A 12,239-nucleotide genomic window follows, 5' to 3' on the forward strand; every position below is an offset into this window, starting at 1 on the left:
CTTTATCTTCACAATGGTCTGTTTTTCTTGTCTTCCTTTCACTGCACACTGTAGTTGTATTTTAAAAGCAAAACAACATAAAAGCTGCAAATTTAAGCCATGTAAACCATAACATGTGAGATAGATGTTTTATTTATAAACCCCTATTTTATATACATTTTTTTTTTTACTGTAGGACACTAAACTCAGTGATCCAATTGGTTCTTCCAAACAAGTTATTTCTTAAACATTATGAGGACACTTTTATATCAATAGCTGTGGACACACAACAAGATTGTTAATACTTTCAGGAACTAAAATCCATGGCATTAGAGGCAAGAAAGAACAGACTTCACTATTACCTTTCTCGTTCTATTTGTCTTAAACTGTCATTTTTAATGGCTTCAATCAGTAGATTGGTATGTGGATCATCCTGAATGGGGACAAAACAACTGTAAGCAATTATGCATGTATGTATATATGCATTTTACTCATTTTATAGGCAATTTGACCGTAAACATAAACAGATTACATAGCCTACAATGTCAGTTATTTACTTTTCACATTTCGAAAACCTGACTTCAATTTAAAGTAGTTTTAAATCTAAGTACAAAATCTGAAGTTTGACATTACAACTACTTTCATCTTGTTTCAGAGTTCAGCCATGTGGTCATGAGGAAGTCCAGATTCCAACAAATTCTAAGCTAAATTAAACATCTATAAACTTCACTAAAGTCTTCCTTCTATAAAATACGCCACCATATTACAAGTTTTATTAACATTCATTTGAGATTACTTGCATTAATTCACTCATTCCTTTGCTCCTTTTATTGTAGCTTATAAATCATTTACTATAATGTTAGGTAACTAAAGGAGGCAAAGCAATGAATGAGCTAAGTAAGTCAGCCAGATGAATTTCAACAAAATCTTTAAGGAGACAACTGTGTGGTATGGATATTATGTAAACCCTATCTTCTGAAAAAAAAAAAAAGAAAAAAAAAAGATTTGAATATTCTCAATGTATTTTACATTTCTGAGCAGTACTATCACACTTAATTCATTCTACTAAAAACGTTATTTTAGATATGTAAATACTCATCAATTTACATATTCACTATCATCAAAGCATTCAATATCTCTTCCCCTTTCTCCTGAATTACCATATGAAAACATAGCTTATTTTGTTCAAACTTACATTTGTTGAAATGTATTTGTCATCATAATCCACTTCCAAGGGAACTGCAATCAGTTTTTGGAATGATTTTTTCATTTGTTCACTGTCCCCAATAGCAAAATAACATAGGATCAAGTTGAAGCCTGCCTTCAGATTTGGGGACATGCTCATTATATGTTCAAAGGAAGAAATGGCATCAATGTATTGGCCAGTTTTAATAAATGCAACTCCAATATTTTGCATTATATTAATCCTAAATAAAGAAATCAGAATTAGATTACATTTTAAACTATGACATTGCACTTAAAACTTGCGTTTCAGAACCCTAGTAGCATAAACTCACCTCATCTCTTTGTGGACACTAGGAATCTGGTCTAGAGCCATACGGTAGAATTTGATAGCTTTGGAATAGTTCCGTTGTTTTAAATATATATTTCCCATATTGACCTTCAGTCTACCTATCATAAGAAGTGAATGAGTTACAGTCATTTAAGGCATAGTTAGAGCATTTTTAAAAATTGTTTCAAAGGGAGAGCAGAACAACTTTCTAATAAATTTGTCTTCATTATAGGGTACCAGTATTCCTTTAAAGAAACCCTGCAAGGAACAGCCTCCTGGTAACTTTCACCCAGGAGTTAAAGTAATAGTGAAGCCTAAAAAAGAGCTATCAACCTAAGATGTATATCTGATTTTGATTGTGAATAGAGGAATGAGGTAGTATTTTTTATAGTGCTCTCCAAGAAGGCACCTGTAAATAAGTATCTCTGAGAAAAAGAGAGTGGAGTCTGTAGGAGTCTCAAAGATGTGCAAAACACTGAAGGAAGATTTTAGAAGGGCAAGTTGAGTCAAAAGAGAAAAAAAATAGAGCAGACAATGTAGCGTGTTCCATGAGAAAATCATGTATTTGACTTTATGCTTAGCTTAGAAAAGATTTCATGAGCACAACCACACTAAATTAGAGCAGGTCAGACAGTGTGTATCTGCCATTCACCCTGGCAGATATGAGAACTGAGATCTCTGTGAGTCAACACCAGGCAGATGAAGTCCTGATTTAGAATGCTTGGCTACCAATTTTAATTCATTTTGGAATGTAACCTACCTCCATTGCTGAACATCTTATTCTTCACTATAACTTGGTAAGTATTCAGTGCTTCAGCATACATTTCATTAGCAGCATACTGACTAGCCAGATTGAAAAGAACCTATCAAAAAATGGAATTATAGGTACAAGAAAATAAAGTTATTCTCTCAACAGTAATAAATCTGAGTTCAAAGCAGACAGTTTCAGATTAATTTTACCTACAAAGTATTGATTTCACTCCCATCTTTGATGATTCTTTGTTCTTGTACATTGACAGAGTTCCAAATCTCTTCATAATTCTTTTATATTTATATATATATATTTATATTATATATTAATATATATTATATATTATATTAATATTTATATTATATATTAATATATTTATATTCTTTTATATTCTTCTAATTATTTTATATTTTTTTACTTAATTACCAACAAAAATCATGTTACGCAAAGACAATGTTATAATTCAAGGTTATTAGAAGCATTTGTTTAAGACAATACTCAGAAACTCTGTAATCTATGACTAACAGTGTGTGCAAAACCGTCCTACTATCAGTGGTCCCTCAGTTTACAGAGAGAGAATTTTTTGAATTGTTGTTTCAAAACAGAAGTTCTGTTGGGGTCTGGTAAGATACTTAAACATTTTTCTCCCCAGCTTTACTCTGAACTTCACTGTAAAATTAACGACTGAGTCTGCCTAACTTGATGTATTCATTGTTTATCATTTTCTCTACAGCATACCTGGAGTATAACCTTAAATTTCTCCTGAATATTTTTATTTATGTTGTAACCTTTAAAAAAATAATAATAATTTGAAAACCAGAAAGTAAATCTAGATACCTGCTTTAAAAGTCAGGATATTAATATATCCTTTTTCACATAATATATTCCCTGACTCTTTATGGTTCAAGATAAAGGCAGTGTCTGCCTGATCTCTCCTATTTTCTTCATTATATTTTGTAGACTTTTTATTTTTGAAGTATGGGGTTTACATTTGTTATATTTTGATATTTTAATATGCATGTTTTTTATGTGAGTAGGTAGCTGTAATTAATGTTCATGGGTGCAATTCTTCAATTAATGTTGACTATGTGGTTCCCGTGGTACTCAAGAGGGAATAGACTTGCAAGGGAATAGATTTGATAACGTACATGGATCTTTGCAATCCAACATTAAGTTTTTAACTTTAAGAAATCATTCATTTTATAAACTTTTTTTTTCTTTTTAAATTTATACTGTATCTGATCTGAACACGCAGGGAAGTGGTGCAGTCCCCGTCCCCTCACCCCGGAGGTAATTAAGAGATGTGTGGACGTGGTACTAAGGGACATGGTTTAGCAATGGGACTTGGTAGGTCAGGTTTATGACTTGATGACCTTGAAGGTCTTTTCAACCCTAAATGATTCTATGATCAGAATAAACTCACTTAGCAAACACTGAAACGTCATTAGTAGGTTAGCTGCCAACATGCTTCAGTCATTGAAGATTTCTAAGCACTTACTGAGTAAGTGAGATCTAAGTTGATGTTGTCTGGAGTAGAAATTTGTTCACGTTGTCTCACCAATACTCTCTCCTTTCTTCCAGCTTCTTTTGCTTTTTCCAGAGCCTTAAATAAATGACCAAAATTTAGTGATGCCTTGAATCTTACTAATCCAAGACCACAAAAACACATTCAAAACAAGTATGAAAATAATATACTTGTGTACGCTTTCTTCAGGTGCACAGACCACACAAAGTGCTTGAAAAGCGACTGGTGTGTTAGGATGGACACAGGCTCTGCAGAAGCGACAGGCAGAACAGGCAAGGGAGGGTCTTGGTGCTGCATGTAGTGGAGGGGTTGGACAGCATGGAGCTCGCAGCTGGCAGTGACACAGCTGAGAGCCTCTGGGTAAGGATTAAGGGACAAGCAAATAAAGAAGATGTCATGGGAGTCTACTACAGACCACCCAGCCAGGATGATGACACTGACAAATTAGGCTTGAAGTAACTAAGAGATAGCTTCTAGATCAGCCGCCTTGTGCTTTTGTGTGACTTTAACTTGCCAGATGTTAACTGGGAATATCACACAGCTGATACATCAGGTCCAGGAGATTCCTAAAATACCTCCATGGTACAGGAGCTAAGGGAGCTAACTAGGATCCTAGATTTGTTGCTTGTAATCAGAGGGTCTTGTGAGTGAAGTGCTGACTGATGGCCATCTCGGCCATGGTGACCATGAACTAGTCGAGTTTAAAATCTTTAGTGATAGGAGGAAAACTGTCACCAAAACTTCAACCCTGGATATGGTGAGAACAGGCTTCAGGCTGCTTAGGGAACTAGTTAGTAAGGTCTCCCAGTACCCCAGTAGTTTAGGAGCTAGAGTTGTCCAAACCAAAAGATACGGGAAAAAAAGAAGTCTTGTCTTAAGAAGTAACAGTTGGAAGAACCCAAGACACAAGAACCCAACCAGGGTTGATGTGCTTTATTGCCACTGTCCTGTGAAGGGTACTAGTGTTTGCAGTTCAGGGTGTGCTTAGCTTGGAAGGTCCCCTTGTCTGAAAAACGGAAAAAAATGATACTTGCTGCTCACCTTGCTGCTAATTCCTTATGGCCCAACAAAAGCAATATAGTAAGAATCTTCCATATGCTATAGCACTAAACAATCCCTGACAGCAAAGGCTACCATGGAGTAGGCTTACATGCAATTGCCCCTGGTGCTAAGGATCAGTCCTGGATGAAAATGACATTATCCAAAAGGCCTGAGTAATACCAAGAAAATAGAAGGCCACTCATAAAAGATCTCTACACACCTAGGGATCAATTGTTGCAAAGATGCCATTTTACATGCATGATTTGGAAGAAAGTTCTGCCATTTCCATAGAGTCCATACGTTGAACTGGACTTATCTGTGCCAGTTATGATTAATAGATTAGACCTACTTGAAGAGGCCAGTGGAGATATGGGGGAGGGAGTCTTTATAACACTGAAATCCTAACAAATAAATACACAACAGAAGTCCTATCTTTACCGGGGGGCAACACAAGCTATCACTGTATCGGAAGAGTCATAAAATTAGAATTAAGATAATCTTAATAATTTGAAGCATTTGAACCCCAAATGAATTTGAAACATCTAGTTATGCAAATTTTGCTTCAAATAATACCAAAAGAGAAATGAAATCCAGAAAAAATACCAATTTCAAGTCTCCACAGCTGTTGGCAATGCAACTTTCTTCAACCAGTTCATTCACTTTTTTTTCTAACTGCCTAATCTTCTCTTCTGAACTAAACAAAACAAAACAAAACAAAACAATAAAAGCATTGATTACCACCAGTAATGTAATGGCAAATGCTAAGTTTTTATGCACGATACTCTCAATAAAACAACACAGTGATATATCAGGTCACAACTAACTAGTTTTTCCATGAAAGAAAATATAATGTGAAACTATGCCCAGAGAGAATCCTCCAAAAGGTATCACATTCATACACACAAAGACCTCAGAGAACATAAATCCTCTTATGAGAACAAGACAGACATGCAAATTTGTTGAGGTGAAACGACAGAACGAGCAGATGAACTAGTGAAATTTCCAAATAATTTCCACAACCTTGTTCAGTCTTAAGATTATTTGTGTGGCAACAGCTACATCCAGGCTCCTAGGCTGCAGTCAGAGCCAGAAATCTCTGAAACCAGACTGTCCCTAAAGTTAGTGCAATTAGTCCGTGGAGTCAGCTAATCATGTATATAAATGTTTGTGGCACCACACAAAGTTAAGTTTGGCCCCTCAAGGTTTTTTAATTGCCTGGATATTTCTAAGCTCTACTATCAGTTGTTTTTTTGTTGCTGTTAATACTTTGAAATTAGTTAGAACAAACCTGTCTGGATTTTTCATTTCCAAAGGTGGAGCAGGACCTCTTGCTTGGCCAAGAGGATCAAATAAAGAACCTGCAAAATTAACACAGTACTGAAATTTGTAAAATAACATCTTCATCTGGCAGATAGTGATTTCTACAAACCGTACCTCTCATAGCTGCCTTAGTGTAACCTGCAGCATGCACTGCTGTCATGGGTCGAGAAACCCCATCCTTAAAAACAAAGAAATATTAAATGAGCATTCCTAAAAAAGCAGATTGTGGACAGTATGTGAATCAGTTACATATTACAAAGCCTTTAAATACAACAAACAATTGTTACCACCTCATAAATTGAATATTTTAAAACTGTTTTTATTGACCTGTGTATTTCTCAAATATACGTCAGAACTGTCAACAAAGAAGAGTAACAAACACTACGTGGAAACTATAACTGACACAAATGTGCACTGGAAATTGTACATGTATTCAAAATACTTAATTTCAAACATTTTTATTTTTAGAAAAGTATTAAAAATTGTTGGTCTTGAGATCTGTAATGTGCTCTAGCTTACTGTCACACTGTTTCAGAAATCAGTTTTTTTTCTTTTTTTTACTAATTTTATATGATTTTTAGACTTTGCTGGTAATCAGAATGTTTGATTTGATTTATGCTTATTTGGCTTATGCATCAAATTTTTGGCTTGACCTTGAACCTGCTCCACCTTCATCACATTGCCTTATTTTCTGGACTTTTGTTTGGATGTGGCCACCATTTCTATGTGGAACCTACTTGGCTTGCTCAGGTACTGTGGGGCTGTTTGGATTGGTGAGGCCCCTGCACTGCTGTCCATGTGACTTCTTCCTGGGCTCCTGGTTTGGCTTGGCTTGCCCTCCCTTAGGGAGCAGCCCCATTCCTAATGCTCTCTGATAATTCCTCTTTCCCACCTGGGCTGATACAAAGGGGATGCACATTGATATATATTTAATGCTAAGTCAATGGTGGTGTGGAAAGTCATTGATGTGTTGAAGTAAATTCTTTCTAGAGCACAAATACATGAGAAAAATGTAAAAAACTGATTCTTTTTTTCTTCCTATTTTAAAGGAAAGTTATTCATTGCATGTCAGGAAGCATTAAAAACACTTACAGTGATATTTCCTCCAATCATGTGCTCAGGTAACATACTCAACAAAAACATTTGCTGATAGCAGTAGTATTTTAAAAAAGTACAAATTTAAAATAATTTTTTGTATTCTTATTTCAATTAACTCTTAAATATTTGTATCAAACCCAAACATGTAGCAGATATAACTGCTGTGACACAATATAAAATATAAATACTAAAAACTTTTACCTGTATAGCTCCTGTCATTGGTCTTCCCATAGATGAAGTTAAAGTTGCCTTTGACTACAAAAACAAGGAACTTGTTTGAAACTAGCATTCACAAGGCATTAGAAGCCTTTAAAGGCTATACATAATCTTTCTACAATTTAGTTTTAAGAGGTTATTAAGCTCAGAAGATCTTAGCAAATGTCCCATTTACATTATTTGTGTGTAATATACTTGTGCCTGGCAGACTTGAAGATGTGGAGCACTTCAGTTAGCACAAATTTATAATACTGTTTTTATGTATTGGGATATTTCTGCCAGGCATTTTAAAGATGTAATTTCTATGGAAATTTCTAAGGCAGCAATATTTTCCATCATTAAACTGTAGAAATTAATTTCAATTATTAAAAATTATGCATTTAAAAATCCATTACAAGTAATTTACACAAAACTGTGCAGTAAGGTTCTTAGTACGGCTGGTATAAGCTTACAAACTGTAATTTGTCTATTTTATTATGTTTTGGATAGCCTCCAAAAATCGTTATCACTGCAGAGTTTTTCTGCACTTAACTACGAATTTTGGGGAGAGATTTTAACATACTTTCATGCAGATTTATTTTACAGTAAACACAGATGTGCTTTGAAAGTGCCAGTGGCTATCTTTTCCATTAGCTGACATGCCACATATTGTCCTTCAGTATTGCTGTTACAAGTGTAAAGGAGTAAATGTATGAAACATTAGTAAATACTAAAGGCTGCTACACATGCAATACAAGTAGACAAAAATAGAAGGTCTTCAGGCCATAAGAAAATATTCTTGATTTCTACCCCTAAGTTTTACTGTTTTACCTACTATTCATCACATATCATGATTGTTTTTTTTATCCTGCTTAAGGCTGCATTTAGATTAATAAGGATTGTGGAGCAGGAGAAGCAGATTTGTAGAGTGAAACAGGTAGTGCTATGGACTGGACAGTGCTTTGGGAGTTTCCACCTCCAGGGTGGTCCTGTGGACTGATCCATTACTGGTTGGAGCACACTTGATCTACTTTTAGAGTGCATCACTTGATTTAGCTCAATTCAAAAGAGCATAGGTTGCACACTCCAAGATCAGTCTGCACTTAGAAAATTAATGAGTAAATGCGTATGACTGGAGAGGAAAACTTGGACAAAAAGATCTTACGTTTTGCAAGGAATTAAATTATAAACTTAATTTTTGGCATTTTTTTGGTAAATATCTCACTTTCGTTATATATACAAAAGAAGAAAAACCTACCCCAAATGCAGTACCTAAAGGTCTCGAAGCTGATGTACTGGGAATTTTGGCTGTCACCTACAAGGGAGAAAGAAAGCAATGAACAACTGTGTGTTAATTAGTATTTTTACACAGTGAACTTGTAGAAATTATGTTTCAATTGTTACACAATCTGTAGAAACAAATTACTCTGGCAAATAAGTAACGCTAATCAGATAGTTGCAGCTCTTCTTTAGTCATAAAACATATAGCTCAGAAGTGCAGGTACCAAACCTGTATTTAGTTTTGAAAATTGATAGGGGTTATGTCACGGCTAAATGAAAGTAAGAATTGATGTAATTTACATGAATATGGAGGGGAAAAAAAATCAGAACAACACACAGTTTTCTAGATTACACTTTCTAGTATGTATCTCAACCTTAGGATAATGCCAGGGCCAGCAGTTGTTTGCATAGAATATTAAAGTCCTTTCATAGTATTTAGTTTTGTTCTTTAATAACGCTTTATTTCATTTCATCAAACATCAATACACGTTTCCAACCAAAATTCCTTGTTTGCTGTCTTCCAGCTTAACTCCAGAACATAACGGAATTAATACTCTGCTAATTTTTTAGTTTTCTATAGATATTTAATCCATGTCTTCATATTAGTAGTAGACAAAAAAGGTAAGAGACAAACTTTGCTTAGGTATCGGAGCTAAAATTAGAGCTAGGGCTCTAGAGAACTTCTGCACTATTAGTGTAGAAGTACCTGGAGTACTGCATTTGCCTTTGGGGCCCCAACACAAGACATGGACCTGTTAAATCAGGTCTGGAGGAGGGACATGAGAAGGGCAAGGGCTGGAGCACTGCTCCTGTGAGGACAGGCTGAAGGAGTTGGGGTTGTTCAGCCTGGAGAAGAGAAGGCTCCAGGAAGACCTTACAGAGGCCTTACAGTACCTAAAGGGGGCTACAGGAAAGCTGGGGAGGGACTCTTTGCCGGGGGTGCAGTGATAGAACAAGGGGAATGGCTTTAAACTAGAAGAGGGGAAGTTTATGTTAGACATAAAGAAGAAATTCTTCCCTCAGAGGGTGGTGAGGCCCTGGCACAGGCTGCCCAGAGAAGCTGTGAATGCCCCATCCCTGGAGGTGCTCAAGGCCAGGCTGGATGGGGCTTTGGACAACCTGGTCTGGTGGGAGGGGTCCCTGCCCATGGCAGGGGGTTAGAACTGGATGATCTTTAAGTTTCCTTCCAACCCACGCCATTCTGTGATTCTATGATATATTTTAATATTTACTTACAGGGGGTCTTCTCCCATGACTTGTTCTTGCTGCCTGTTGAAAACCTATATCATTTTCTAAATCCTAGAAAGAATAGTAGAATTTATTTAAACCTCGACATTCAAAGCAACAATCCCAGACCATTTTGACTACTGAAAGCAGACAGGTAAAAAATGATTCTTCTTCCAAAAATACTTGATAACTGAATGGTAAGTTTTACTGACAATAAGTAATGATTTTAATTGGTCTATCTTTTTTGGTATTTTAGATTAAGAAATTTTGATTATTTCCTGAAAAATGTAACCCAGAGGATGCAGAACTTAAGTGATGAAATATAACTTTTTTTTTTTTCTGTCAAAAGCTTGCTCTTAGTTGTTTTTCTGAATTTTAACTGACATGAATGTCTGTCAAGCCCATGCATTAGGATATCTCATGTCATTGAGGTTATGCTGAAACTCCCATGGACTTCACTGTAGGGATTTCATGCAGAATGCCAGGGAAGTCTGGCAACACTAGTTCTGCTTTAGGCAGGGTTGTGGGGTTTGGACCAAAATACACCCCTGTTCCCTCCAATTCCACTACACCATCAGTTTCCAGAAAGTGGTCTGCAGCATTACGTTGTCATTCCAGATGCTCTACTGGTTGTACAGAGAGCTGCAGGGTAGGAAACTACTCGTTTCTCATCTCCCTCAGCTGCGGCACAGTAAAAGACCAACGACTGGTAAGCTACCTCTTTTATCAGCAAACTTGCTGCTGCAAGTGAATGTGAATATAGACTTCAGATAATTAGAATTCAATAAATTATATTTAATTCATAACATAAATATAATTATTAATTTATTAGGATTTAATAAATTCTAATTTTCTGAAGTCTATATTCATTACAGTGTATTAGACCTGCTACAACAGTATTTTGTTGGAGAAGGTAACTATCAGAAATATTATTCCAAAAGATCCTGGTGAAACTTCATATTTCTTGCTAAAGACAGCATATTTCACTTCAAAGCAGTAGTTTCCTTGCACATTACTGTACCCAAGTTTGTACTTAAAAATGAATCCTATGTAAAGGGAAGATGGGAAAGAGCAAGCATTTTTACCTCTGTGTCAAAAGTGGGATTATAATCATTGTAGCCAGAATAAAGATCATCTTCATCTTCCTCAGGAGCCAGGTGCACGTTTTGCATCATTTTTTCTGTGAAATATTAAACATGCCAAATATTGCATATAAGACACATATACATCTTAAATATAATGGTGACTCCACCGCCTCCCTGGGCAACCCATCCCAGTGCCTGACTGCTCGTTCTGAGAAGAAATGTCTCCTCATTTCTAACCTAATCCTCCCCTGGTGCAACTTGAGGCCATTCCCTCTGGTCCTATTATCTGTGAGCAGAGGCCGACCCCCAGCTCCCCACAGCTCCTTTCAGGCAGTTGCAGAGAGCAATGAGGTCTCCCCTGAGCCTCCTCTTCCCCAGACCAAACACCCCCAGCTCCCTCAGCCGCTCCTCACAGGCCTTGTGCTCCAGGCCCTGCCTCGATGCCCTTCTTGTAGCGAGGGGCCCAAAACTGAACACAGCACTCGAGGTGCGGCCTCACCAGAGCCGAGTACAGGGGGAGGATCACCTCCCTGCTCCTGCTGCCCGCACTATTCCCGACACAGGCCAGGATTACCCACCTCCTGCTGCGGGCAGCCCGGCCCCGATCCCGGTCCCGGTCCCTAGGCCCCAGGCCCTGCCCGCGTTGCCCTGGTGACGGTGCAGCCTCGCCCCGTTGCTAGGGGCCCAGAGCAGGGCGCATGCGCACAGCCGCCGCTGAAGCCTTTGCCCGCTCATGGGCGTCTCTGCCCTGTGAGGGCAGGTGCCCGCCGCAAATGGCGGCGCGGGAGGAGTGCGGGGCTGGAGGGGGTCAGGAGGGTGTGTGCTGCGTCCTGAGGGCTAAAAAACAACACTTTCTGTGAATTGCACAGCAATAAAATTCTGTCCTTCAAGGTGCATAACTGGTCATCTTTTAGATTGGAAATTACTGCTTTGAACTCATTTGGACATACTTTTAAAGCGGATTAGTGTCGATCCCTGAGCTATAGCTAAACGTGAAATTTCACTTTTTTTGCTACTATTTGGACTTATTCTTACCTGCAACTGCTTACATATACACTTAATTTCCCGAATTAGGTTGTGCATCGTTCCGAAATGGGAATACGTGCTAAGGAATAAAAAGATGTGTCATACAACGGACATACAAGCAAGTTTTGTTTTCCCCTGTGCTTTCCTCAGCCTCCAGAAGAGGCACACAAAATTATTGTGAGGGATGGCAGGCTCAAC

At 37.5% G+C, this 12,239-nt stretch overlaps 1 protein-coding gene across 1 annotated transcript in view; it reads right to left on the reverse strand.

Moving 5' to 3' along the window:
- Nucleotides 1–11,650, reverse strand: part of IFT88 (intraflagellar transport 88) — a 45,203-nt gene extending 33,553 nt beyond the window's left edge. Inside the window, exons 1-13 of the mRNA XM_032198698.1 lie at nucleotides 11,594–11,650; nucleotides 11,016–11,110; nucleotides 9,940–10,002; nucleotides 8,681–8,737; nucleotides 7,429–7,482; nucleotides 6,244–6,307; nucleotides 6,098–6,167; nucleotides 5,413–5,503; nucleotides 3,742–3,846; nucleotides 2,253–2,355; nucleotides 1,497–1,611; nucleotides 1,175–1,406; nucleotides 342–412 (exon numbers count right to left, since the gene is read on the reverse strand). Coding sequence (XP_032054589.1) covers nucleotides 342–412; nucleotides 1,175–1,406; nucleotides 1,497–1,611; nucleotides 2,253–2,355; nucleotides 3,742–3,846; nucleotides 5,413–5,503; nucleotides 6,098–6,167; nucleotides 6,244–6,307; nucleotides 7,429–7,482; nucleotides 8,681–8,737; nucleotides 9,940–10,002; nucleotides 11,016–11,105 — 1,115 coding nt within the window. The 5' untranslated portion in view covers nucleotides 11,106–11,110; nucleotides 11,594–11,650. The remainder of the gene's footprint in view (nucleotides 1–341; nucleotides 413–1,174; nucleotides 1,407–1,496; nucleotides 1,612–2,252; nucleotides 2,356–3,741; nucleotides 3,847–5,412; nucleotides 5,504–6,097; nucleotides 6,168–6,243; nucleotides 6,308–7,428; nucleotides 7,483–8,680; nucleotides 8,738–9,939; nucleotides 10,003–11,015; nucleotides 11,111–11,593) is intronic.
- Nucleotides 11,651–12,239: the final 589 nt, after the last annotated feature.

This window comes from Aythya fuligula, chromosome 1, assembly GCF_009819795.1.
Source record: "Aythya fuligula isolate bAytFul2 chromosome 1, bAytFul2.pri, whole genome shotgun sequence".
NCBI classification, from domain to species: domain Eukaryota; kingdom Metazoa; phylum Chordata; class Aves; order Anseriformes; family Anatidae; genus Aythya; species Aythya fuligula.